We start from the raw sequence: 27,609 nt of genomic DNA, 5'->3' as shown, positions 1-27,609 counted from the left end.
AATTCTGCAGGCTTTTCGTGTTGAGTGGCGAAACTCAACGCCGCTCTTTACCTCGACACCAGAGCGATGAAATGAAAATATTGAAATATTGAAATATTTCACTTGCTCGAGTTGGGATCGAACTCACAACCAGTCGCGTTTACAGTCACATACTGGTGCCCCTACACCATGACTATCCTCAAACTCTTTTAGTTCTTTAATATCTATGTAATAATATAAATAATAACCACTAAATATCTTATATAACTTATTTGAGAAAATTGCTTTTTACATGTACTAAAACAATTTTATTTCATATTGTTAAAATGTTTATAGGTACCTAAATGCTATAAAGCTGAATTTTAAATTGCGTTACAAGTAAAAATGCAATCTAATCAACTTTTTGATCTAAATATCTATGCATATTGCATTGCAATGTAAATTCATGACTGGTCAATTTGGCGTTCGTAATTATTATTTTATTATACTGCGTTACATTCTTATATAATATTAGCGACCCGCCCGCGGCTTCGCCTGCGTGAATTACGTTATTATTAATTTCTGTCGCCATGAGTACCTACGTCCTATAAGTGACGTCCATGCAAAATTTGAGACTCCTAGCATTTGTAGTAACGAAGTTTCATACAAACTTTCAACCCCAAAAACTACCCCTTAGAAGTCGAATATTATAAATTACTTTGATTGATGAATTTTAGCGAGCACCTGTCCTATAAGTAACTCCTATGCAAAATTTCAGATTCCTAGCACTTATAGTTTCTGAGATTTCGTGAGTGAGTGACCTTTCGATTTTATATATATAGATAGAGCAAGTATAATATTATTTAGTATTTTTTTAGAACCAAAATACATTCTAACTAAGATACTTATATTTCTTAATGACATTCAATTTTAAAAAAATATTATTGATATATTCTTAATATTTTATTTTATTTGGAAATTACTTGTTTACAAAAATCCTTAACTAGGTACAACAGGCAGCTTCCATTTAATTTACATTTTACAACGTTTTTATAAGCTCTTCAATTTGTCTCTACAATGTTTAATAAAAAATATACTACCAACAAATAACATCATAAATCTTTCTGCTTCTTGTATATGCGCAGCTTTTTATTTCGGGAACAGAAGGTAGAGTCACACTGCGTCGTACGTATTGTTTAGTGGTTGATAAGTGAAATTACTTTGTAGATTTTAGGGGTCAGGTGTCGAATCTCATCCATTGATCGGCGGGGGCGGGCGGCTTTCCGCCCACGTGTTGGCTCGCGCCGGGAATAGCCAGTCCGCCCTGAGCCATCGTTCACTGCAGACATTCTTCTCTTTTAATGTTATACGAGTCAGATCAAAGTGCCTTTAGATATATAAAAAAATCACTAAAATATAATCATAAACACAAACGTCACAAATTTAATATTTAATTTTAATTAACGTTTAATTCTGTTTATGATATTTTTATATAATGTTTGTTATTGGTTAATTGTTATTGAAAAAATAATTTTAAGATATAGTGTGATATTATGCAAGGAAAATAAATTGTGATAGTGAAGTGAGATTTTATTACTGGACTAATACGGTTGGCGTTGAATATTTGAAGAGGAGAGATCCAGGTGATCTTTTGGGGGTAGTGTTCCTTGGTTCTGGGCCGGCGCTGTGGAGGGGTCCATGTGCGATGCGATGCGCGACAAACTCGCGGCACTGCTGCGTAGCTCGGCTCGTGCGCAGGCACGTACAGATAACACGGACAAATTGCATAGCAGTGCGCTCGCCCCTGTACTGCTTTATGGAGATGAAGGTTTATGTTTATTCATCTTATATTACGATAATTCTTAACAAATTTCTCATGAACTTTCATTGAAAAAAATAATCGCGAGATAAGAGAACTAAGTTAAGGTTTAATCATGAAAAACAACAGTTAGCTACGTTTTATATAATAAGTAATAAGTAGAATTTTTTTTTGAAGCAAGCATATTTGAATAAACTTAAATATGCTACCTTCAAAACTAATTATTATATTAAATTAATGCTACTAGGCAAATCATTACGCAAGTTTTCAATGATGTTTATTATAAATTTTATAAACATATATTGTATCTGCTGATGTGAGACATAATTTAAAACAATTTAAATCTATAAATATTTTTAAAATAAAACGACGATAATAAAGTAACGCTATAGTGGAAAACTTCATAAGAACAAAATAACTGAATCGTCATTGTTATGTGAAAATTTCGTATAGTCTTAATGGTTATTCGTGATTATTTTTATTTCTGATTATTTTCTATTGCCTACCTTCTGTACATCCTTTTGATTATTTCTTTGCATATTTTATACTTGGGATATATTTGTAGACGCTCGTAGACGTGACGTAGACGCTGTAGAACACACGGCCTTTCCCTTGACCTTATTATAATTAGATGCCCAAATTCCTACAGCTCTTGTTGTTAGTGTCAAATTATTTCTAATTTGTAATAGATAATAGTTTAAAGTTAGTTGTTTAACTTTAGTATTCCAATTCAAAATTTTCAAAGACAATTCTCCTGTAGCCTAGTATAAGTACGTATCGATAAAATCATGATTAAATAAGTTACCTTTTTAGTTGCAAGCTTAAAGCTGAAGAACTGTGTTAAGACAATTCAAACAATATTATTTTTATATAACATACTTTTGATTACCAAAAATCTTAAATTTTAACTAAAATATTCCAGATATATTACTTTTCAAAAAAAATATGAGAATTATCCTTATTTACACTACAGTATTTATTTTTACACTTAGTTACATATTACAGTACAAAATCTAAAAATTTACTTTGCATTTAGAGCAGAGATGATGCTATTTGGGGTTTTTATATGTTTAGTCGACAAGGAAAATAAAATTCACGACATACGGTTGTTTGATTTATTGTATAAACTTTTCGTAGGTACCTACGTCTGTACGTATGTAACAACGTAGCGAGGGTGTTATTCTGGTGCCGGGCACGTGATTACAAAACATTAGGACATAAAGCAACGCTATAGATAGATCTCAGAATACTCTGGTTTACAGTTTTCGTAAAATGTGACGTATCAGCTTCACGCTGCATGCTTCACATTCCCAGAGAGGTAGATGGAAACTAGTGTTACGATACTCCGTTTCCCACTTTCCGCCAAATTTTTCGGGGCATTGCGTGTTGAGCGGCGCAACTTAACGCTGGGTTTTTGTCGGCGGCGGCAAAGGGACGAAATGAAGATATTAATAAATGATAATTTATTCAGTCGAGTGGGGATCGAACCCGCCCGGCCACGTCGGCCCCTATATTACAACACATATTATACGTTTATTTCATTAATAAGAAACTTAATTACTTAACAATCAAGTTTATTATTGAATACAAGAGGATGGGAATATTCAAACTAAGTAGATATTTCTATAACAAGAAATATAAAACACGTGTAATATTTTGCTTAAATAACGACGTAGACAAGTTTACGGGAGCGCGAGTGGGCTTTTTTAAAAATAATAATTTAAATTTATTTTAATTAATACTTGAACAGTATTTCATGTTCTTATATAATTAAACTTAACTAGTGAATCGACCAAACAGAAGCGCATGCTCTTGTCGATTAAAAAATAATATAAAGAATATTTAATGCTAAAATACATAATGTTTGATTCCCATGACTTGAGTGGATTCGCGTTACATACTCCGAACGCTGATCAAACGTTTACCTGGACCGTACTCATGCCATGAGCCAACATAACTACGTAAGTAAATCAAAATAGGAAATCTGTATTCTTGACGATGATACTAAAACACATAACAAAAGGATATTTGCATATAGCAATTCAATATTTGTCATATAATAGTATAAAAATATTATTTTATAGTAGGGTATTTTTTTAAAATGTCAACTCTATGTTTTCTACACATGACTATGTCACATTCATTAAGTGTTACGGATTAATATTTTGTATAAGTGTTTATCATATTGTCAAAGGAATTAATACATAACAACCGACAAAAGTATTACAGATATTGACATTCATACTTTTATAAGAACTAAACTTTATTAATTTTATTATGCTAGTAAAAAGATAAGATAGAAAGCAGGCCGTGCTGGCGCAGTGGACACGACTGTAACGCGAACTGTTCGATCCTGACTCTAGGGAATAAATTATTATTTCTTAATTAATGTAACGGAAAGTGGAGAATGAAATGTCTTAACTCTAGTTTCCCTCTAACTTGCTACATGCGGGATACAGCGAGAACCTTCGACTTAAGAGTAAACGATAATAGCTGGATAATAATAATTTCACCAAAATTAGCGAATTAACTTAAAAAATAATAAAATGTATAAATCTCGAAATATGTACTAAACTCATATTTAATGAACTTTTTCTATATTTTATAACAGTAATATATTTTATTCGTTTTATGAAATTAATAAACAAACTGCCTGAATCAAAACTTTAATATAAATGAATAATCAAATTGCGGAACGGAATACCTTAACACTAGGTTCCCTCTTCCTACCCTGCTGTGTGCGGGATACAGCGTGAAGCTGATTTTTTGAATACTCTCAAGCTTTTTCTTCTTTTCTTTCGTACTTCCTACCTAAAATTTAATTTCTCTTTTCATAAAATAATAAAATACATATAAAATGCGTACGTGGTATCTATTAATAGTACTTACTCCGGTATACGTGATGTTTTCGTTACGTGGCATCCGGCGTGTTGGATGACTTACATTACTCGTATATGTATTTGTATGTATCATCAAATGAGAACTTGACCGGCGCTGTCATTAGAGAAACCTACATATATATGTGATTATATAATCATATATTATCAATTTACAGTGTCCATTTTTAGTTTCCTAGAAACAACCATTAGTACAAAACTAATAATTCTATATCATTCTAATTAAATGGCAATTTCATTGTGTTAGAGTTTGTTTTGTTCATATATGCAGTTATTAAATATTATTACATACAAGAAATATATGTTGAAAATTCTAAATAACCTCATCAATTTATCTGGTACTAATTAATTACTACTAAAATATGTTGAACTTTACTTAAAATAAACGATATTATTCTGTGCCAAACATTTATTTCTTACTTCAATTTCACATTAAAAGTACTAAATTCTTATAAAATAATACAAAAGTCGTCTTGCCAAACCTTGTTTGTTTGACATCCCTGAATGAAGGTGACCCAATTAGTATTTAGAGTAGCGCCGTGCGTGTATATAGAGGCTTCTTATATGACCTAACCGTAGCAATCGGTAAAATATGAACATTTCTTATGTACTAATCCAATTAACTAACTTAATTTAAATTATAGTACGTATTTTATAACACAAAGCAGCAAGATAATTGTGCACCTTTAAATTATCTGAATAAGTATATTAATACGACATTACGACATCATCAATTGGGTTAGGTAATTGATTTAATATAAATTAAAATATCAAATTTATACAAATAGAAAAGAATAAAATATTTTCGTTAGCTACCTATATTATTTGTAAAAAGCTTTCACATATTGACTATTTAAAGTTTTCATAGAAATTTTTTTAGTCCACACGTGTTGTATTAATAAACTAGTGCTGCCCGCAACTTCGTTTGTTGGGACTTATGAGTTATGACTCTTGCCAAGCTTCTTACATTTATCATCTGTTGTCATTGGAACACGCAGCAGGTAAGCACAGAGAAAACCAAAACACTCCAATCACCGCTACCCATTCTCGCAAAACTCAACGTCGCTGTTTTTCCGCTGAAACTAGAACAATTTAAATATAATGTGCTCCCCAAGCAGTGTTTGCACCTACAACCATCACGTTTACAGTCAGACGTCTGTAAACGCCAAACTATATTTTTTACATACTTTGCCACGATTTTCAATAATTCGAAAACTGAATCCATACCTACTGAAAAATAACTACTAATGCTAATTTTTTTTATTTCTTGTCATTGTGCTGGAATGGAGTATTATAGTTCATCTTTACATGCTCAAGATATTTAATTTTCATTTACTAGAAAATTTAAAAAAATAATTATCGTATTGAAAATCTATTGCTAACGCGGCGTTTTGTTATTTCTTACAGATTAAGTCCAGTTAAACTATAAGAATTATCGTTTTTCCTAGTAATGTCTTCTTATATATTATATTTTTTTGTTTTATATATATAACTTACTTTAGAAATCTTTGTGACTTAGTGTTGTGGTTTATATTTCTTTGTTAGATAGTTTCTACATATTTTGAAAATTTACCACTTTAGTAGACAATTGATTGCGAACTGTAAAAAATATTGGTTGTCTGTAAAGTCGGTACACGAACAACGTCACGTGATAACGTCATCAAGACATTGATGAAAATTTGCATACGTACCTATATAAATTTAATTGAATTATTATCACTGAATTATAATTACTTTGTATAATACAAGGAAGGAGTTAAATTAAAATTTATTATTTTTTCGATAAATTAACATTTTGCACTCGTTAATTTAAATAGTTTTTGCTTAAATTATACAGATTAATTATAAGTCACAATATGATATTTAATTAGAAATAACAATTAGGGATATATACTTATTCGTCACAAGCCGAACGCTAAGGCCGATAGTGCCTCTCTATCGTCTGTTCCGCTCTCTCGCTTGCTCGCTCGGCTCATGTGGAACGTGACAATGAGTAATGCTTTATCGAGCTTGCATTCGGTGTTCATCGATTTATAAGATGTTATCATGACAAAAACAATATAGGCATATTATACTTTCTAAGGTTTTACCTTAGTAACATCATAAAAAAATAAAATAATTAAAAATATATTACATTTAAAATGTTAGCATTTTATAACTTATGTAACTAAATCTATTCTTTTACGCTTGGCAAAAGACAAACGAAATTACAGCTTGATTGATATTCATTGTAAACAAAAATAACTTCTGAAATCATGTAAATTCACATTTAAAAAATGCTGGAATGTATGTAAAATGTCGTGACGATTTTGATCACAGATTATTTTTGACGCGGGCCTCGTGACGTCATGGGGGCTTGATCCGTCGTGATGCTGCTGCCAAATATTTGAAATTATTTAAAAACTGCGTATCAGCTTCTATTAATTCAACTTTTTAACTTTAATTTTCACATAACTTTATTTTATTAAAAATTTAATCTAAAATAATAATTTTCACATAACTTTATTTTATTAAAAATTTAATCTAAAATAAGTTCATGTTATACTTTAACCGCCATACTACATGTATAGCGGTTAAAGTGTAGTGTGGTAATTAACATTAAAGTTATCGCAAAATAAAGATATCTGGAAAAATTTATATTCTGGCAAGTGTTTGAGAATTGTATTTTCCCAACATTTTCAACGGCTTACGTACGTATTATCGCATTTAGAATTTATAATTATCAAGTCGTTACAATTGTCACTGTATTTCAATAAGAAGATATTTAAGTGTGTAACACATTCTCGACAGTATTAAACAAACGTAAATTCGACAGCGAAAAACAATAATTTTGCTAAATGTAGTCTGACGACGACGTGGTTATGGCCTTCAAAGAACATCATAATCCATGTATTTGACTATATTGTCAGAGATAGATTAATTAACATAACAAACCCATTGATTGACGTTCACAAACCATAATAAAATATTTAAATGCATCTAATGTACTCGTCACTTAATACCGATAACATATTTGAGTAAATATTGTAACGGCATGGAAGTTACGTTCACTCAGTCGTGATGTGTAGTTATGGTAACATGATGGTGTGCGCAGGGAGCGCACGCGAAGGCGGACTGGTGTGGCGCGGGTGCGCCGCCGACTGCGACGCCGAAGACGGCGCGGCGGGAGCGCTCGCCGACGGCAACGCCAACCCAGGAGACAAGGTACAGGTCGTTAATTACTCTTTTAATGACAAGTGTTCAGTTGTCCATTGTCCATGGTCTGTGGGGTGTATGGTGTAACTGATTCCTTCATTATATTTCAAATCAGCTTTACGCTAAGGTCAGTTATGGCACAGGAACCCAAAGTCTGACTGTAAACGGGACTGGTGTGGTCGATCCCCACTCGAGGAATTGACTTTTTTTTTATTTAATTTATGTTTTCATTTCTTTTGAGTTGAATTGAGGTCGCCCAGAATTCGGTGGAAAGTTGGAAACGGAGGGACACGAGGTTCCCTCTGCCTATCCTGCTGTATGCGGGATAGAGCGTGAAGCTGATTTGATTCATTATATTCATTTTAAAATAATAAAAAAGACTTAATCAAACTTAAAGTATATGTTTTATTTTTTGTATTTTAAATTCCATGTAAAAAAAACGATGTGGGTTGTACCTAACAATATTAGTTTCTCTGATCTTCGCTTATTACTATTTATTATATGGGTTGTTACGCGCTATATTGCAAGTGTGGGTGCTACGAAAATATATCGCACATTTTAAATACATTAAAAATGCTTACATTTTCTGTCTGCTTTCAGAAGGATTGATTACGATATATTCGTACGTTCAATGAAAAATAAATTGGCATTATAAAAATACGAAGGTTAAGTCTTTCGAATCAATTTCAACAACAACTTCAATGAAAATTGCTGTTTCGATTCTTTAAAATGTATCATTAGGGAAATTATAATATGAAATTATAAATATTTTAGTTTTAGTACTTTTTTCTGTACCATTTTCCTGGTAAGAGTGGTTTGCGTGAATCTATTTGCAGCTGGAGGGGTCGGACGCAGCTCAGGACGACCCTGTTCACCTCAAGAGACGGGTGGGACTCTTCAGTGGGGTGGCTCTAATTGTTGGTACTATGATCGGTATGTAGAATTGCATTTGTTTTGAACAATTTAGATGAATGAACGTGATAATTCTGACAAATGAAACTTAATTTATTATGCTTAAAATATCTTCATTGAGGCCATCGTGGCGCAGGAGTGACTGTAACGCGATGGTTGTGGGTTCGATCCCCACTCGAGGCAATGAAATATTTCTTAAATTGATATTTCCGTTTCTTCGCTCTGATATTGAAGCAAAATTGCGGCGTTTAGTTCCGCCACTCAACACGCAATGCCTCCAGAATTCGGCGGAAAGTGGGGAACGGAGTGTGTTAACACTATGTTCCGTCTGCCGATCCCGCTGTGTGCGGGATACAGCGTGAAGCGGAACAAAAATCTATTATATTCTAACAAATATAAAACATGATAGGTTTTGTATTCTTAACATACATTATAATATTTATTTGTTACCTGAGATGTTCTTAGAATTGCTATAACTTTGATAGTTTGTTAAGTGTTTAAATATTAAATGTAATGAATTATCAATATTTTACTATTGAATAAACGTTAACTTAGCGTTTATGAGTTTAGTACACAGTGTGTCACAAATGTCCTACAAAAATTATTATTTTAATAAAACTATATATATTATTATTATTTTTAATATATAATCTACGTGAAATGTAATGAAAAAAATATTCCTTGAAGATACCTATCACGTTAAACTGCAATATTTAAAATTTTATGCTTTAGCAAAAATGAATAAACATTTGCAATATCTTACTTAAAATGCAAATAACTCAATTTTAAATTAATTTGCTAATTATACTTTTAAATTATTATTTATCTGTCTACAAACACGTTTGTCTATTACAAATCTATACTAATATAATAAAGCGGAAGAGTTTGTTTGTTTGTTTGTTTGTTTGTTTGTTTGTTTGTTTGTTTGAACGCTAAGATCTCTGGATCTACTGGTCCGATTTTCATTGTTTTTGTTTTGTATGAAAGCTGCATTCTTCAGAAGTGCTATAGGCTATATAACATTACATTACACATATATACTAATATATTTTAAAGTACATTCTAATTTGACATGCAATTTATTCTGCCATGTTAATAACAACCGTCGTTGCTACGCGACCGCTACCGCGACGTTTTGATATTCATCCTTATGAAAATAAATATAATAGTCACTTTTAGCATTTTATCTAGATTGCAATTATAGTTTACTGTATAACATTCTAATAAATAATTAAGGAGATGTCACTGATTCCAAATGACCTAGCCTACGAGTGGTATAGTATGAGTATGACCGACGCGAACGGGCAGATGACGTTGACGGTTTTATAAATTTTCATACATTTTCGAACTTTATTTGTTGTTTATAATTAATTTAAAATACACTTTGATTCTCTTCTTATTTTATTTGATATTGCCCGCTAAAATTATCCTACTTAATAGAGAGAAATGTTTAGTTATTTCGTAGAGTCGATATCTATGTACGCACGCACGGAAAACTTTAGGTACTTTTTCTAATATTAAGAATACCTATCCTTTAGTTACTCTTAATCCTTTTGTTAGTTCATTTCAATAACTCAGATATTTTTTTCTAATGATGTGTATCTACTTATTATTCTTTTTGATTATTTGAGCTTATATTTTCTTACTAATTCTATTGAGAATTGAAAATAATTTCATGAATATATTTAATAAATATTCTTATAGTTGAAGCAGGCGTAGCCGCGTCCGGGTCCACTAGTAAGTAATATATTTAAACAAGTGTCAAACTTAATAACATTTTAAAACTTTTGAAGTTTTGACATTACATAGATGCAAAGTGGCCAAAAGTGTGTGTTTTGTAAAAGCGACTGGTTGTGGGTTCGAATCCCACTCGAGAACATGAAATATTTATTTAAATTTATATATTAATTTCTTTGCTCTGCTTTGCTGTTTTCGCTTCTTCTCGCCTTCAGAATTCGGCGGAGAGTGTGTCACAGTATCTTAACACTAAGTTTCCCTCTGCCTACCCTGCTATGTGCGGGATACAGCGTGAAGCTGATTAATTTATTTTTTATTTTAACATAATAGATGTATTGTACCTATAGCTGAATCATATTAAAACATGACGCAGAAGTTTGTAATCGAAGACGATACCTTTTGTAAATATTATAGAATGTAACACCTTGCAAAGTGCTCAGTTTGCTTACTTTAGATACTCGTACCTATATCAATAGAAAATGATCTAGTAAATGGGCAGAGAGTAGTGACTGACATTCCACACTATCATTTTCTCTCTGTAAACTACGTATTTTAAACTTTTTATTAGCTGTTCGCCAATCTACTAATAGTACAAAAAAAGTAGTTGTAAAAAAAATTATAAACGCATGAATTTATAATATATGTCTTAATTCATTTAAGACATATATTATAAATTCATGCGTTCCTTTGTATGTTTATACATTTACCATTTCTTGTGGATGTGTATAGTGAAGTTTTCTTCATATCCAACTATCCGCTACTTTCAAATAAGACAAGATACTTTAATTCTAACGTCATTACGCAACGACCGGGGAGTACCTTTTATACATATACTCATTATTGTAAACATTCCCACGAGTAGCAATCAGATTCAGCTGGTAAATTCATTCCACATTGTTACTTTGACGTCATTAAGTTATAATAATTAAAATAAATCAGCTTTATGCTATATCCTGCGCACAACAGGATAGGCAGAGGGAACCTTGTGTTTCTTAACACACTCCGTTCCTCACTTTCTGCCAAATTCTGGAGGCATTGTGTGTTGAGTGGCAGAACTCAACGGCGCGTTTTGCACGGTCATAGCACTAATTATTTTATCTGAACTACTAAACACACTAATTCTACATGTTTATATATTTTCTACTAGTGGACCCGGACGCGGCTACGCCTGCTTCAACTATAAGAATATTTATTAAATATATTCATGAAATTATTTTCAATTCTCAATAGAATTAGTAAGAAAATATAAGCTCAAATAATCAAAAAGAATAATAAGTAGATACACATTATTAGAAAAAATTATCTGAGTTATTGAAATGAACTAACAAAAGGATTAAAATAACTAAAGGATAGGTATTCTTAATATTAGAAAAAGTACCTAAAGTTTTCCGTACGTGCGTACATAGATATCAACTCTACGAAATAACTAAACATTTCTCTCTATTAAGTAGGATAATTTTAGCGGGCAATATCAAATAAAATAAGAAGAGAATCAAAGTGTATTTTAAATTAATTATAAACAACAAATAAAGTTCGAAAATGTATGAAAATTTATAAAACCGTCAACGTCATCTGCCCGTTCGCGTCGGTCATACTGTGCCGCCCGCTAGGTGGCTAGGTCATTTGGAATCAGTGACATCTCCTTAATTACTTATTAGTATGTTATACAGTAAACTATAATTTCAATCTAGATAAAATGCTAAAAGTGACTATTATATTTATTTTCATAAGGATATAAGGATGAATATCAAAACGTCGCGGTAGCGGTCGCGTAGCAACGACGGTTGTTATTAACATGGCAGAATAAATTGCATGTCAAATTAGAATGTACTTTAAAATATATTAGTATATATGTGTAATGTAATGTTATATAGCCTATAGCACTTCTGAAGAATGCAGCTTTCATACAAAACAAAAACAATGAAAATCGGACCAGTAGATCCAGAGATCTTAGCGTTCAAACAAACAAACAAACAAACAAACAAACAAACAAACAAACTCTTCCGCTTTATTATATTAGTATAGATTAATATAAAATTAGCGTAAAACATTAATGATTTTATTGACTTAAAATAAAATAAACAACATTTATGCTCCTAATTTTTTTTAATTAAATATTTTAGTTAAATTACGTTTATGCGTAAGCCGATATCTATATTGAATAAAAACTGGGTGTCACAGGTTCTGGAATATTCGTCTCGCCCTCTGGGCTTTTGGAGCGCACTGGCTCAGTGGGCATAAGCTTCATCATTTGGATGGCATGCGGCCTGCTCTCGTTGCTCGGTAAGTGCATTTTTTTTCAGCTTCATGCTGTATGGAAGATAAGTAAGGTTAAGGCACGTTTCCCACTTTTCGAATTCGCTAGGCATTGCGTGTTGAATGGCGGAAGTCAACGGAGGAAGGAATGAAAATATTAATAAATAATAATTTTTTTTCCTCCGGGAAGGGAATCGAACCCACAACCATCGTCGCACTCTTGGGTCCCTTCGCCACGAGGGCCTAAATAACACAATATATTATACTTAGTATTTGTTTCTTACTGACAGGTGCTCTGGCTTACGCGGAGCTAGGAACGATGAATACATCTTCCGGCGCTGAATACGCGTATTTCATGGACGCATTTGGAGGACCTCCTGCATTTCTGTTTTCATGGGTAATTTACTTAAAAAAATTATTTATCGTTAGGATTTTGAATTCACTTATTATATGGTAATTTTAATTTTATGTAGAATTTGGATGGGTGTGTCGGAATAAAATATAGGGCATAGAGTCGTCTTATTTTCTTATTTTCATATATAAATGTGACGAAATATAAAACTTTTTTTTTAATAATCTTTTTTTTTTGTTTGGTTCGTTTTTTTTCACTTAGTGCCCTTGCAATCAATTTTAAAAAAATTGTACCCATTGCTTCCTTATGCATTTGTTTACAATTCCATATTTGATAGAGCCTACATTTCATTTATATATATAAAAAATATAATAAAACATCATTATATTTAAAAATACATCTAATTTATTAATCCATAGGTTTCGACATTGGTATTAAAACCTTCTCAAATGGCTATCATCTGCCTGAGCTTCGCAAAGTACGCGGTGGAACCATTCGTGTCGGAGTGTGAGCCACCGGACGCCCTGGTCAAGTTGGTGGCGGTCATATCCATTGGTAATGTTGACTTATTTTTTGATTTACTTTCTTTTTCATCATTTCAAATATATATATTGGGTGAAAATTGTATGAATTTATTTTGTTAGTATATTTTTATACAATAATATTAGATTTTCTTAAAAATATCAAATGACTCGTTAAGTATTTGTATTATTAGCTCCACGCTGTAATCCACATATAGGTGAACAGAGGGAACACAGCACATCAGTTCCCATTTAAGACACTTCCGTTCCCCAATATTCCGCAGGATTCTAGAGGCTTTTAGAGTGGCGTAACTCAACGCCGCGCGGCGCCTCGTTACCAGAGCGAGGAAATGAAAATATTTAATATTTAATTTCGTCGTATTTTGTTGAATGCTAAATGATAATAAATTTATTTGACTTTAAAGCAATATTTTAAACATTATTTACAATATTAATAGCTGTTTTTTTTTCTAGTTATGATACTGGCGGTAAACTGCTACAGTGTAAACTTGGCGACAAACGTTCAAAACATCTTCACCGCGGCCAAATTGGTAGCCATTGCGATCATAGTCTGCGGGGGCGCGTATAAATTGATATTAGGTAATAAATAACATTATTTGTATTATATTATTAACATCACACATATCTTTACGTTGTTAAACAACAACAGTTAGGCGATGACCGGACTGGCCGAGACCAAATCGAAGTAAATATGTCTAATAATATAATTATACCTAAATACACTTTATTCTTTACCATATAATATTCTTAATAATATCTTATAGTTTAATAGCCAAAGCACATGTCTCATTTTCTATAATTAAATCTCACTACTAATATATTTAGAGCTTGTTAGTTGCATGTAGTATTTACGTACATTGTTAACAAAGTCACAACCTATGTAAAACCATTTCCCGCTACATCACTGTCGATCATAGTACTAATAATAAAGGCAGATTGTGAATAGACTGACAGTAGGTTGTGTCCGTATGGTGCAGGTAATACGCGACATTTACAGGAGCCCAACTTCGCAAGTAGCACCGCGACTCTGGGCAACATCGCCACGGCGTTCTACACCGGACTGTGGGCTTACGACGGCTGGAACAATCTGAACTATGTTACTGAGGAAATTAAAAATCCTTCCAAGTAAGTTGCCATTTCATAATAATGTTTTTTAATATTCCATTTACTTATAATTATATTAGTAGTAATTATACAATTATATTAGGCTGGGTATATGCAAATTGTATTTTTGTATTATTTACAAATTTAACACACTTGGCAAAACATCATTATCATTACAAAATGCAAATTTCCACTTGTATTTCAATGTCAAAAATACTGTCTGAATATTTATCATTAATTAATGATATCATTAAATAAGGCTAAATAATACATATATTTTCTTTTTATGTTAATCAAAATATATAAAAATGAAAGTAGTATAATTGGAAATTTTGAACCTACGCATTTTGGAATCAGTCCAAAAGTATTTTTTTCTTTCACATTTTTTCACGTGCAAAAATTTTGATGTAAAAATTTTGTAACTAAATTGCTAACGATGCTACCGTCGCTGGTGGGTCAGTACTATGTGTCTTTACACGTATAATTAATATTTATGAGTTCCATGATCATTAGATTATAATTAATTAAATTTTCAATATTTTCGTTTTCCCAATGTTTGATTTTGTGTCTCAATACTGGAACCTTTCGGAACCTTTTTGCTTGTCTGCTATATTCATGAAATGTAAACGTTGAAAGGAACCTACCACTGAGCATAATAATCGGCATCCCGCTGGTGACGCTGTGCTACGCGCTGGTGAACGTGTCGTACCTGGCGGTGATGTCGGTGAGCGAGATGGCGGACAGCGAGGCAGTGGCGGTCACGTTCGGCAACCGCCTGCTCGGCCCCATGGCCTGGCTCATGCCGCTCGCGGTCACCATATCCACCTTCGGTTCCGCCAACGGCACGCTCTTTGTGGCTGGCAGGTAATACACGTACTGTTGTTTTATTGAAATTATATTGTTTTTATAATGTATTTAATAATAAAATTCGAAATATACAGGTTGCGCTGTTAGTCCAATTTCGTATTAGGTACTACAATTATACAGTATAGATGACGAGACGTAGCCGCCCTGAGGTTGTAGATGGCTAAGCACATTTGATTTTAGCGTTTTTAAAAGTATACATACTTATTATTATTGGGATTTCCACAAACTAAACTACCCAGGTATCTTGTTTAGTAAAGAAAATAATACCTAATATTTTAGGTAAATTCTATTTGAAGAATTTCATATTTTAATTATTTAGTTGACATCCGCAATTAGGGTTAACAATTTATGTTCAACTGACATTAAATCGCTAGAAATATGCGATTAAATCTGTACACACTACACACATTACTAATTGAAATCGGTGCACACATTCGTCATTGTTAATTGACGTCTTTGAATGTAGATTCGTATTATGAATGTTGATTAACATGACCGATGTTTTTTTACTATTATTTGGTATTTTTCAAGATTAAATACAAAATATCTTTATTTTTATTATTGCTTAATCTAATCATATCATTATTAACAATACACCAATATAAATACTTATTAAATTGGACTTCACCCGGAACCGCGGTTTTGCGTGAAGGTTGAAAATTGCGTGTGATTTCATTTACGATATTATTTTTTTTAATGCGACCATATACTACTAGGACCTACAAAAACATAAAATGGAGTAGGTATCTATGAAAAAATATTTAAAAAACATACCTACTATATTATAATTACTTTAAACAATTAAGTTAATAAAAAAATACATATATGAAACGAAATTGTTTTGATTTTCTTCCAGATTATGCTTCGCCGCGTCTCGTGAAGGACATTTGCTGGATATTCTGTCTTATGTACATGTCAGACGTTTTACGCCAGCTCCAGGATTGATATTTCACGTAAATATTTATACTTTTCTAAAATGGTAACGTTCAGAGGCCGTCTAGGCGCAATGGAACTGCGTCTGACTATAAATTCAGATAGTTGATTCGATCCCAACTAGTGGAGTGATTTTAATTTTTTCATTTCTTCGCTCTGATAGAAGATGCTTTCTTTCTTTTTCGTGAAAAAAATAAAAATAAATAATAACGTACGAGATATTAATTATTCCGTAAATCAATTAAAGAGAATAAGATTTGAGATCTTACTTGGTAGTAAGAACACAAAATATCTGTGTATGCCTAATACAACCTCCGTGACAATGACTGACGCGTGTTTTTTCGTATTTAGGCGGAAAATGGACAATTCAGGATAGTCTACATTTCTCACGCTTCACGCTGTATCCCACATGTAGCAAGTTAGGCAGAGGGAGTCTAGTGTTAAGTGTTAAGACACTCCGCTTACAACTTTTCGCCGAATTCTGCAAGCCTGGCGTTTTAAGTGGCGGAACTACCGCCACTTTATTTCTTCGAGTGAGAATCGAACCCACGACCCGTCGTTTACAGTCACTAGCCCATATGTAAATCTAATGATAATTTAATTAAAAATGTTTGTTACAGTCCTTGATAGCTGTGGCGATGGTGTTGTACGGCACAATCGACTCTCTGATCGACTTCTTCTCGTTCACCGCATGGATTTTCTATGGAGGCGCCATGCTGGCCTTAATCGTCATGAGGCACACCAAGCCGCATGCACCGCGACCATATAAGGTGGGTTTATATTTGTTTTACTTATTTTTTAACTTTACGTCTCGCCTCCACATAGAAGCAGGAACGAGCGGTAATTGTGGGGGCCTTGGGTTTATTATTATCTAAATTAAAAAAAACAGTTTTTAATATTAATTGTTCTGCAGACAGAAATAGTGTGCAGAGCGGAACAACTATGCTTTCTTTCTTTGCTATCTTTCGTTTCGTTACAAGAGAAAGGAAATAAAAATGTTAACTATTTCGTTCCTAAAAGTGGGAATCCAATATAAGATAATTCTAACATGTCTCTTTATTTATCAGGTGCCAATAATAATCCCGTACGTGGTGCTCATAGTGTCCACGTACCTGGTGGTGGCGCCCATCGTCGACAAGCCACAGTGGGAGTATCTGTACGCGGGCGCGTTCATACTGGCCGGCCTGCTGGTGTACGTGCCGTTTGTCAAGTGGGGGTATTCTTTGCCGTTTATGGGTATGTCAATTTGTTTTATTCTATATTTCTTATACTCTCTGTTGTCGTGTTTTTTGCGATATGAAAGTGATACAAATTAATCATTTCCCATACAGTAGGGTGGCGCTTACAGTTAGATTCTACCCCACTGCGCCATGAGGACCTCTATATTTATACAGCGTCGAGTTCTTCCACTTAGTAACACAAAACCTCTTTTCTTCCCTCTCTGTCTCTTCTTTAGCTTTACGTAACTACGTAAGGTCGCGACTTGTGTCCGCCCACCCTTTAAGGCTTTCCGAACATCGTGAAGAAAATAATTAGTGACATAGTATCTGATTGTAAAACGCGATAGTTGTGGTTTCGTTTTCCCCTCGGGAAATAAATATATCAACATAACTCAATAAATATATTTAATGATCAGTAGCTAATAAGTACTAGTTCTTTAGATTTTTATGGAATCTTTTTTTTTTCAGATAAAATAACTGTTTTCTTGCAAATGGTGCTGGAAGTGGTGCCAACATCGACCACTTTCGAATATTAGTCGCGCTGGACTATAAAAAAGCATTTTAGAATATTTGAAAACAAAATTGGCTCTTTATAATATATTTTTATGTAATTGAGTCTTAAATTGAATGATATGACTTACATATAAAATGGTAAGAACTAAATACTTATCTATAAGGAATAATCAACTATCATTCAAGATGTTTTAAAAGTCCGGCTCAAAGTATTGATGAATTCATTATTTTTTGACTGATGTAACAGGTTGGTTCCTTTGTGTATTTTATAATAATTGTTTACAAAATTGAAATTTACTTATATTATGAATTAAAATAGTTTGTATTGTTATTTTATAATTTTTGACTACAAAGATCTTATGAAATGGAAAAATATTATGTACCTACGATAATTTTTTATTTACAATATACAAAAATATTGTGTAACAGTGTTCCCAAATGTTTATCGAAGTCTAAGGGGCTTCAGTTTTTTTTTTATTTTTGCTTAGAAATTGTTCACTTCTCATTTCATTAGTTTGCACGAATCATTCCTGTGGGCACTTGAAGTGAGATTTAGCCAAATCGTTGTTATTAGGACTGCCAATATAATATTAATTCTTCTATAAAGTTAAAAATATTGAAAAATATCCAATATTTATATTGTTTATATAAAATTTATAAAACATAATATTTGTGAAGTGTGGCAAATCTCTTGGCTCAAAGCCCTGTTCGCGTCACTATGAGTGATTGTGCTAAACTCATAGTTTATAGACTTCATTTCATTCGTAGTTAACCTTAGTTTAGAAGTAAGTTACTTAGATTGTGTTAATCGATTTTTATTATGTACTTTCTTTTGCAATATATTTACTTACAAGGGATAGGTAGCGAAATGTAATTTAGTATTTTATATATTAATTTCAATAAAACAGACGAGAGAATAGAATTTATCAAAATGTTATATCTATTTCTTATTTTTAAGGTATTTAAAGGGGCCCCACATATGATGGTACTGAAAATTATATGGGTATCTTACATGTAATGTTTTATAATTGCTTGCATTTTTAAAAGTTTAAAATATTCTAATTTTAATAGAATTTATATGGAGTACCTACCTAATAGGTTGTGGGGTTAATTATGAATAAAAATTGAAGTAATGCTCGTTACACTATCCCATATTAAAGACTAAAGTGTGGTTTCTAACTAACAATTAACAAATGGACAGCGGGTGTTTGCGATCGGTAAAAATTGGTCCTATCATTCCTTACCGGGGCAAAAGGAAACTGTCTTCTACGTTGTTTTTATTGATCTATTTTTTATATTAGGAGATATTTTTATAGGTTACCTTATTCGTAATTTAGGACGTCAAGTTGATCATCTGTATTTCTTTTAAAGTATTAGAAAAATATGATTCATAAAACGTACTTAATTTTGCCATTTTTAGGGTAGACGACTGACGTACGAAGTTGGAAAAAAGCTTATAAGTATGTCCAAAATAACCAATAGCTATTAAATGAATTGCCCCCATTTTATTGACCTATTTCTGTAGAGTAGATATCTACATATATCAATTACTATAATATACGTCTATTGTCTATATCTTCTAAATTGGGCACACAAATACACACAACTATGTGATAGCAATGGGTAAGTAAACCTAATGGTTTTTATTTTGTGTAACTACTTACTGTTTAAAATATCGGAAATCGAACCTATACTTACATAAAATAACCTATGTACTTATCTCTAAATAGAGGACAGATTTATTTATTGTTATACACTACCATTGAATTAAATGAAATTTTAATAAAGACATGTGAAATCTATTGTTGCTGTGCGTTTTATTTTATATCGTTAAATGATAAGTAATTAATAATTGTTAAAAATATTTATTTTTAAGTTAAATACCTTGTTTATATTTTATTACTAGAGATGTAATTACTATTATGACGGTAGTCGTGGCGTAGGGGTACAAGCGTGCGACTGTTTACGCGACAGGTTGTGGGTTCGATTCTCACTCAAGTAAATAAAAAATGTAATATTTATTTTTAAACTCTTAATAATGTTCAAAAATTACAAAAAAGTCGGTCAAGGAATTCGGAAATTAAAGATATAAATTAAAATCTTTAACAATTTATTGTTGTCAATAAACAAAGATCACAGATCTTTGAACATTTCTATACCATTTAACAAAATATTTTGGCTTTTATTTTATATTCGGAACCTAAATTTATTACTTATATGGTCTTCAAATATGTAGCATGTACTATATGTACAAAAGCTACTACGTGTTTTATTAAAATACATTCAATTATATTTCAAATATACTTTCAGTGCAAAAATGGCTTAAGTCCCACAAATTTTAAATATTGCCTTTAGAAAATATTTAACATTGAGTATTCGTTAAGCAATTTATGCTCTGACAATATTAAAAACAAATAAAAAAATTTATTTGCCTCACACGTGACATTAAAAAGGCACGTGTACACACAGTACAGTAAATACAATAATAAGCAACGTCCTAAAATTGAAAGATGATTTATTCGATTAAGACTCGTTACGAGGGGTCGCCAATTGAGAACGTCGATGTATATTGAAAGTAGCTTATTGTTTTTACCCGACTGCGATATGCAAAGAAGGGTAATATAGACTACTCTACCGAACGAATACAAAACTTTAATGATTAGCTGACAATAAGGCCTTATATTTATATTTTTTTTTCGATTTGCATTGTTTCGTGGTAAGCAGATATAGAGATTGCGATCCATTTTTTGTAATATTACGTATTATAATATTTTTTCTATCGTCTTTTATATGAAAATATATTTTTAATAACGCATTATATTAAAGAAATAACAATAAATATAGTAGGTATAGAAATTTGACACTTAGAAAACTTGAGAACTATTTCCCTTCTCACGTGGAAGCTATACAAGCAATTTATATAAAAGTTTTTCATAATCATATCATAGATCAAAATTTAAAATGACAAGATCACAATAAATTAATTAGCTACACGCACAGCAAGGAAGAGACCTAGAGACTTTCTTCCAAGTGGATAAATGAAATTAATTCACTTCCCCGGATGGTGACCGAACCCACCAACCATCGCGTTTACTATTAACACGCTGTACCAACGCGCGAATAGCCTTAAATATTATTGTTTGGATCATTTTATAACATAAACAACCTCAATTGACATTCGGCCGTAAAGCATCGTCGTAATTACTATTGCTATGCGTTCAATGACTGACGGTACAGGCAGTTATATTTTGCTTAATAAATTAGTTTCGGCATTGACAATATGGCTAACTACAAGGAATGTAGAATAATATCTAATAAGATTTTATGGATTTTATTTATAGTGTAATCTAGTTTTTTCTCAGCTTCACGCTGTATCCCGCATGTAGCAATGTAGACAGAGGGAGCCTAGTGACAAGTCACTCCGTTCCCCACTTTTCGCCGAATTCTGATCGCGCTGCGCCTCGATATCAGAGCGAAGAAATAAAAATATTAAATATTTAATTTCCTCGAATGGGAAATCGAACCCATAACATGTCGCGTTTAGAGTCACATGCTTGTGTTGTTGTTATGTTTATCACATAGTCGTAATTTTAATAATAATTAATACACTGATAAAAGATAGGTTTTAGTCAAAAACAACACTCTCACTATACGCGGTCTATTTTAAAAATAAGGAAACATAAGGGACGGCTACACACTTTCGTTTCTTATAAAATAAATATAACTTTTTCTTATGTCGCGTTATAAAGCATAATTATACTCTTCTATATCTAAACTATGATAATAATTTTGAATCACAATATTAACCCTTGTTTGAATTGTATAAAGATCTAATGAACCCGACAGGCAGTAGGAATATTTATTATAAATACAGCGGAATCTACGGAACACTTTAATTATATAGTGTTATTTATCACAGGCTTACTTCTCACTAACCTAAAATGAAGGGTTAATATGGCGAATTTAAGAAAGCTTCAAAAAGAAAATTATTGTCATTGGTCAAACTAATATAAAACCTACATATAGAATTAAGAAAGTGAACACAAATTAATATTGTATTTTTTTATACAATAGACATGAACAAAATGATGTTTAATTGTAAAATGATATAATAGTGATTATTATATTATCGTAATAATTATTATTATTCTTATGTTCAGCCAAAATATTATTTAAATGGTATAAATTGACTTAGATTCTCATTGCGTTTAAGGCGTTTGGATACTCACACGTATATAATAAATCTATAGGATAAATTCTATAATTCTACAACAAACTTAAAACCTAAGGTGAGGTTTATTTTTCATCATGTGCCTGTAACAAATAAAAAAAGTTAAAACACAATTATAAAAGAGGTAAACATAAAAATATATATATAAAAGTGTATTCGTCGTGGCGGAGGGTTACAAGCGTGTGATTGTAACACGACGGTTGTGAGTTCAATTGCCAAATTGTTCAAAAGATAAATGTACGTTTAATTAATTACATTTTTCATAGTTTCACGTTTTATTCCATGACAGACTCGGAACCCAGTGCCAGCACTCGTTTCCCATTCTCCACCGGACCGCATTGCGCGTTGAGTGGCGGAACTTAACGCCGCGTCACGATGGCCTCTTGTACTTGGTTTGATTTTAGATCGAGTGACGTTATATTTTCATAGTAATAGTAGGGTTGCTATGACATACTTGTCGAGGGTCTCCCAGAAGGCGAGCAGCGCGGCGCGGTCGAGGTGGCGCTTGGTGCGGCTGAGGTTAAGCACGGTGACGGCCCAGCGCGCCACGTTGCCATCCAGCTTCATCTCGTCAAATTTCAGGTGGAACGCGCAGACTGCACAGAACAAACATAAAAATATAGTAGGCAAACCTCACTCGCCCTTTACTTCCGCCACTCAACAGGCAGTTGCAAGAAATTAGGGGAACAGAGTGTCTTAGCACAAGGTTCCCACTGCCTAGCTAGTATTTACATTTTTTAGCTTTGGTAATAAGACCAGCACGGCGTTGGGTTCCGCCACTCAACACGCAATGCCTCAAAAATTGGTGAATATTATTATATTCGCCGCTCTGGCTCAAGCAAGGCATTGGGATCCGACACTCAACATGTCGAAAATTGGTAACTCAGCGCTTTATCTGTATCAGTGCAAGCAACGAAAGTATATACTTTATTACTTCGAGTGGGAATTGAACCCACAACCAACAACGCTACGTCGGCCTCAGAAATGAACTTACTATTAGCAAAAATTTGAACAGGATTGCCATCCCAAGGCCAGCCTTTGAACTGCCACGCGGGTCCTTGCACGAACACCGCGACCACTCGGTCCCACTCTGCGGCTGACAACCGCCCTGGATTATCCACTACACGATATGGTACCTAGCAAGGACGGATATTTATTGAAAATCTTAAAAAAATATAATATGTTAATGCTACAAAATATTATAGTAAAAACTGATTTCTTCAACTTAACCAATTTGTTAAGCGATTTCTGAGATTATCATGCATAAACGCGAAGAAAAACAGACAAATATCTTAAAAATAACTATTCTGGGACTTATAATAGGTACATTAAAATACATCAGTTCGGTTCTTTATTTATGGCGCTTCGAGCGTGCCAGTTGAGCACTATTCACTTCGCCAATGTCACATTGTATGGAGAACACACAAAGGAGATTGTACGGTAAAAAAGAGATTATGTTACACAATAGGAGAATGCATGTCAAAAATAATTAATAATTAACATTCATACTGTCATTGTGGTAGCATTATTAGGTACTTGGTCACCCATTGGACCTTTTCTTCTCTGTAATAATACTTCATTTTCACGAGCAGCTCCTTCTGCTTTTTTCTGTTCAACTGGTACAAACCTTAGAGAAATTTAATAATAATAATTGATTCTACTAGAATTAAGTAATAATATAGTATATTTAGTTAACCATGATATAACATCATTATGTAGTAACCACAGTTTCACTTTGTAGCATATTTATAGCTATAAACAGCAGTAAACAATAGTGATTAAAAATAATAACTTATATATGGGCCATATATATATGATTATATCTTATATATATGCCTATAATATGTAAATATTTTGTGTGAACAAATGTGAATAATAAATACACAATGTCACATATCTGAAATATATGAGACATCTTGTTACCAGAGTGAGGAAATGAAACTAAATCATTCCAATTCAAGGAAGCGAACCCAACCGTCCCATTTAAATACAGACCACTGTGTCATTGCATCACAACCGCCTTTGGACATTACATTTTTTGTCAACTACATGCTGTATTTCACATACAGCTAGGCGGAGGGAGCCTAATGTTAAGATGGATGCTGCCCATTTTCCGCCGAATTTTGGAGGTTACCTGTTGAGTTACGGAACTCCACGCCGCGCTTTGCCTCAACAAGAGCGAAGAAAATGAAAATATTTAATTTCCTCGGGTGGGAATCGAATCTATCGCAATAATCTATATAATCTGTCGCGTTTACACTCACACACTTGTGCCACTGCAACACGACTGTCCAATTCTTACATATAGATAAAAATAATCAAAAAAGACAATACCCACTTGAGTTCCTGCAGCATATCCTTGACGTTGTACATAGTGATGAGCGAGGTAGCGGCGGCGGGGATGATGATGATGGGTGTGCGGGAAGGGCGCTTGCCGCCCGAGGGGGGCCGCGCCGCCGCTACAGGGAGCAGCTCACGCCGGCCCGGAGTACCAGGGATGGGGCCGTTTTCTGTATTGTATTAAGTTAATTATTATTATTAAAAATAGTTCTAAATTTCACTGTTGTATGTTTTATAAAAAAATAGTAGTATTAAAATTTATTTTCTGAAATGACATGGACCTTCGATAAAACATTACAATGAAGAAGATTTGGTTGTCCAAATCTATGTAGCAAGAAAAATTGTTTTATGTTAGTATGTTTGTGTCACAACATAATATTAATATGACTACTAGAACACCCTACACACTGTTTTTTACTATATATTTTCAAATTGACAAGATACAATCACATGTTCTTTTGGCTAATATCAGAGGGTACAGGAGACTTGTAAAAAAATTTGGCCTTCATTTCTTTCACTTAAAATATTTTCTAAATAAAAGGGATTTTATAAAAATAACTCAGAAGAAAGGATAAGTAACAAACTTACGAGTCATTTGTCGAGGGTGGTTTGGTGTCTGAGGAGCTCGGGCTGGAGCTGGTGCACTTGGGCCTTCTGTCACCGACTTCAATGTCATACCGTGATAGGTACCCATGGTATCAATTTTGAAGCCCTCAGTTTCTGAAAAATAAATGTGTGTACATATACATCACTAGGTCATCTCAACCCTCTCCTTATTCTAACAGAGTATGCAGAATAATATATGAAGCTAAAGAAAAACAATAATTGAATTGTAATTATACCTTCTTTCTGCCTGATGAATCTTTCCTGATCGTATCTGTTATACTGAGTTTGTTGCGCTGGGATGCTTGATGGTGGGGGCATTACTACAGGTTGAGGACGAGGTACTCCGGGCCTTCCCTCTTCTCTTGCTCTTATACTACCCAAAAGGGCCAAAATACTCTTCGCAAAAGTCTAAAAACATTAAATATTAAAATATTTTTTTTAATCAAATTAAATTGCCTAATCAATTGAAATTTCTAATAGGATTGGCTTGTATAGATTTTTGAATTTGTACTAGTCTAATTTTAATTTCTTAATAAGTGGGTGTTGAGTACTGCTATACAACATACAATGTTTCAAAAATAAGATAGAAAGTGAGGAATATAGTGTCTTCACCCTAGGTTTCCTCAGCTATGTGAAAAAGGTGATGAAACAATGAAAATGTCATTTAACTGCCACATAACTTTTTTTAACACTATAGTAAGAAATTACACTAACACTTTGATGCTAAAATTATGTCAATCGAGTATACTTAAACCAAATAGCAAACCTTTCCATTGCTCTGTAATACTGTAGTCCTGGTCCTCCACTGTCTCTCTCGACTGATAATATCTTTGGTTAGATCAACATCATAGTCTAATATTGCTCTAAGGTCTGAACCAACAACTCCTAAAGTGTCAGAATAATCATTACTTTTAATTGTTGTTCTCTTTTTTGCTAATCGTTTTGCTTTAATTGCAGCAATCTTTTCAACTGACATAGCCTCTGAGAGTGATCTAAAAAGGCACATTACAGCATATTATGATTTAAAATAAGTATAAAGTATATTATGTCATGATTAAAATTTTTATAAATTACTTTATATTATCAACTGTAACTGAAGCTTCCTTAGGTGCGTCAAGGCGAGCTGCCAACTGTTCTCGTACTTTTTGAACATGAGTCTCCTCAATGCGGGGTTTTTTTGCTGCCGATTCTCCTCCATCATTATCATGTGCTCTTTTAACCTACAATTGTTTTAAATATCAATATATTTCTACGTTTAATTTATTTTTCAGTTATTTCCATGTTTCAGTGTTATTTAATAAAGTTTCACCTGAGTTGATATTTCTAATGGAGCACTTTTATCTATAGAAGCGCAAGTGGCAGTTTCGCCATTTAAATAAGCAAGTAGTTCCTTACGGTCAGGACGTCTAACAGGTGGAATATTTGCGGCCTGCGAAGGAAAGTCAAATTATAGTATAAGTGTCATTCTCAGAACATAACCTCATGACAATATTAAAATTTACTTACAGCTGCTTGCTTAACATAAATCGGATGAGTCAGGGGTACGTTTTTGAGTATAAACAGCAAACATTCTAGCGTGTAATATTCCTTGTCACAACCGTCCTTTCCAGATCTAAACAACGAAAAAGTTACAATAATAACAAATTCTAAAAAAAAACATCAAATACACATAATATATACATATAAAAACTACTTACCCCCACATAAGATAGTTAGTCTTAACATTTTTGGGCCATGAAAATTCGCCAAATATTATTTGATTATCACGTTCTATAATTTCCTTTTTATTTACGTTGTACTGACGAAGTAAACTAAGGGGGTCCGCCATGATTACGTCGTATTATTGTCGCCGAGAGAAACTGCACTTTTATTGTTATATACAAATATTAAAGAACACTCATTTGTTGCACAAACATAATCCCATAAGCACACAATGTCATTTAAAATGATTGTTTTATAATAATGCACTAATATTCAACTCTGGCACCGTGTCAAACACTCCATGTTTAAATGCAGCTGTCAAAGAATTATTCTAGAATTCGATTCATAATTATAGATAAGTAAGTGAATGGTAAGTTTTATTTGTTGTAACTATACATTATTATTATACTTTAATAGCTTTTACTA

General features: G+C 32.8%; 2 protein-coding genes across 5 annotated transcripts in view; one reads left to right on the top strand and one right to left on the bottom strand.

The window, feature by feature from the left end:
* Positions 1-20,112, top strand: part of LOC146534640 (b(0,+)-type amino acid transporter 1-like) — a 28,453-nt gene extending 8,341 nt beyond the window's left edge. The window contains exons 1-13 of one of the 4 annotated variants that reach the window (XM_085192428.1): positions 1,297-1,786; positions 7,769-7,884; positions 8,706-8,802; positions 12,700-12,801; positions 13,065-13,171; positions 13,546-13,681; positions 14,122-14,247; positions 14,646-14,793; positions 15,409-15,636; positions 16,496-16,592; positions 17,193-17,342; positions 17,640-17,808; positions 18,261-20,112. In XM_085192428.1, the coding sequence (XP_085048554.1) occupies positions 1,657-1,786; positions 7,769-7,884; positions 8,706-8,802; positions 12,700-12,801; positions 13,065-13,171; positions 13,546-13,681; positions 14,122-14,247; positions 14,646-14,793; positions 15,409-15,636; positions 16,496-16,592; positions 17,193-17,342; positions 17,640-17,808; positions 18,261-18,328 (1,674 nt within the window). In that variant the 5' untranslated portion in view covers positions 1,297-1,656 and the 3' untranslated portion in view covers positions 18,329-20,112. Of the gene's footprint in view, positions 1-1,296; positions 1,787-7,768; positions 7,885-8,705; positions 8,803-12,699; positions 12,802-13,064; positions 13,172-13,545; positions 13,682-14,121; positions 14,248-14,645; positions 14,794-15,408; positions 15,637-16,495; positions 16,593-17,192; positions 17,343-17,639; positions 17,809-18,260 lie in introns of those variants that run through there. The other 3 variants (XM_085192429.1, XM_085192431.1, XM_085192430.1) reach the window with 3 other exon arrangements.
* A 286-nt stretch (positions 20,113-20,398) lies between these two features.
* Positions 20,399-27,516, bottom strand: hyx (cell division cycle 73 hyrax). Its single transcript, XM_085192432.1, has 12 exons — positions 27,180-27,516; positions 26,989-27,094; positions 26,792-26,911; positions 26,557-26,702; positions 26,249-26,474; positions 25,719-25,890; positions 25,465-25,596; positions 24,875-25,046; positions 24,046-24,163; positions 23,531-23,672; positions 22,991-23,132; positions 20,399-22,619 (listed from the first exon to the last, which is right to left on the bottom strand). The coding sequence occupies exons 1-12, from the start codon at positions 27,308-27,310 to the stop codon at positions 22,583-22,585; spliced, it is 1,644 nt and encodes a 547-aa protein (XP_085048558.1). The 5' UTR covers positions 27,311-27,516; the 3' UTR covers positions 20,399-22,582.
* Positions 27,517-27,609: the final 93 nt, after the last annotated feature.

Source organism: Heliconius melpomene, chromosome 11 (genome assembly GCF_056956725.1).
Source record: "Heliconius melpomene rosina isolate 202511_hmr_F chromosome 11, ASM5695672v1, whole genome shotgun sequence".
NCBI classification, from domain to species: Eukaryota; Metazoa; Arthropoda; class Insecta; order Lepidoptera; family Nymphalidae; genus Heliconius; species Heliconius melpomene.
Note: the sequence above shows the minus strand (reverse complement) of the source record. Positions and strands in the feature narration are given on the sequence as shown.

Coding starts and splice junctions, on each gene's coding strand:
- hyx (XM_085192432.1), bottom strand. CDS start 27,310: ATGGCGGACCCCCTTAGTTTACTTCGTCAGTACAACGTAAATAAAAAG. Junction 26,703..26,791: donor CATTAGAAATATCAACTCAG/GTGAAACTTTAT, acceptor AAACAATTGTAG/GTTAAAAGAGCACATGATAA. Junction 25,891..26,248: donor TATTACAGAGCAATGGAAAG/GTTTGCTATTTG, acceptor TAATGTTTTTAG/ACTTTTGCGAAGAGTATTTT.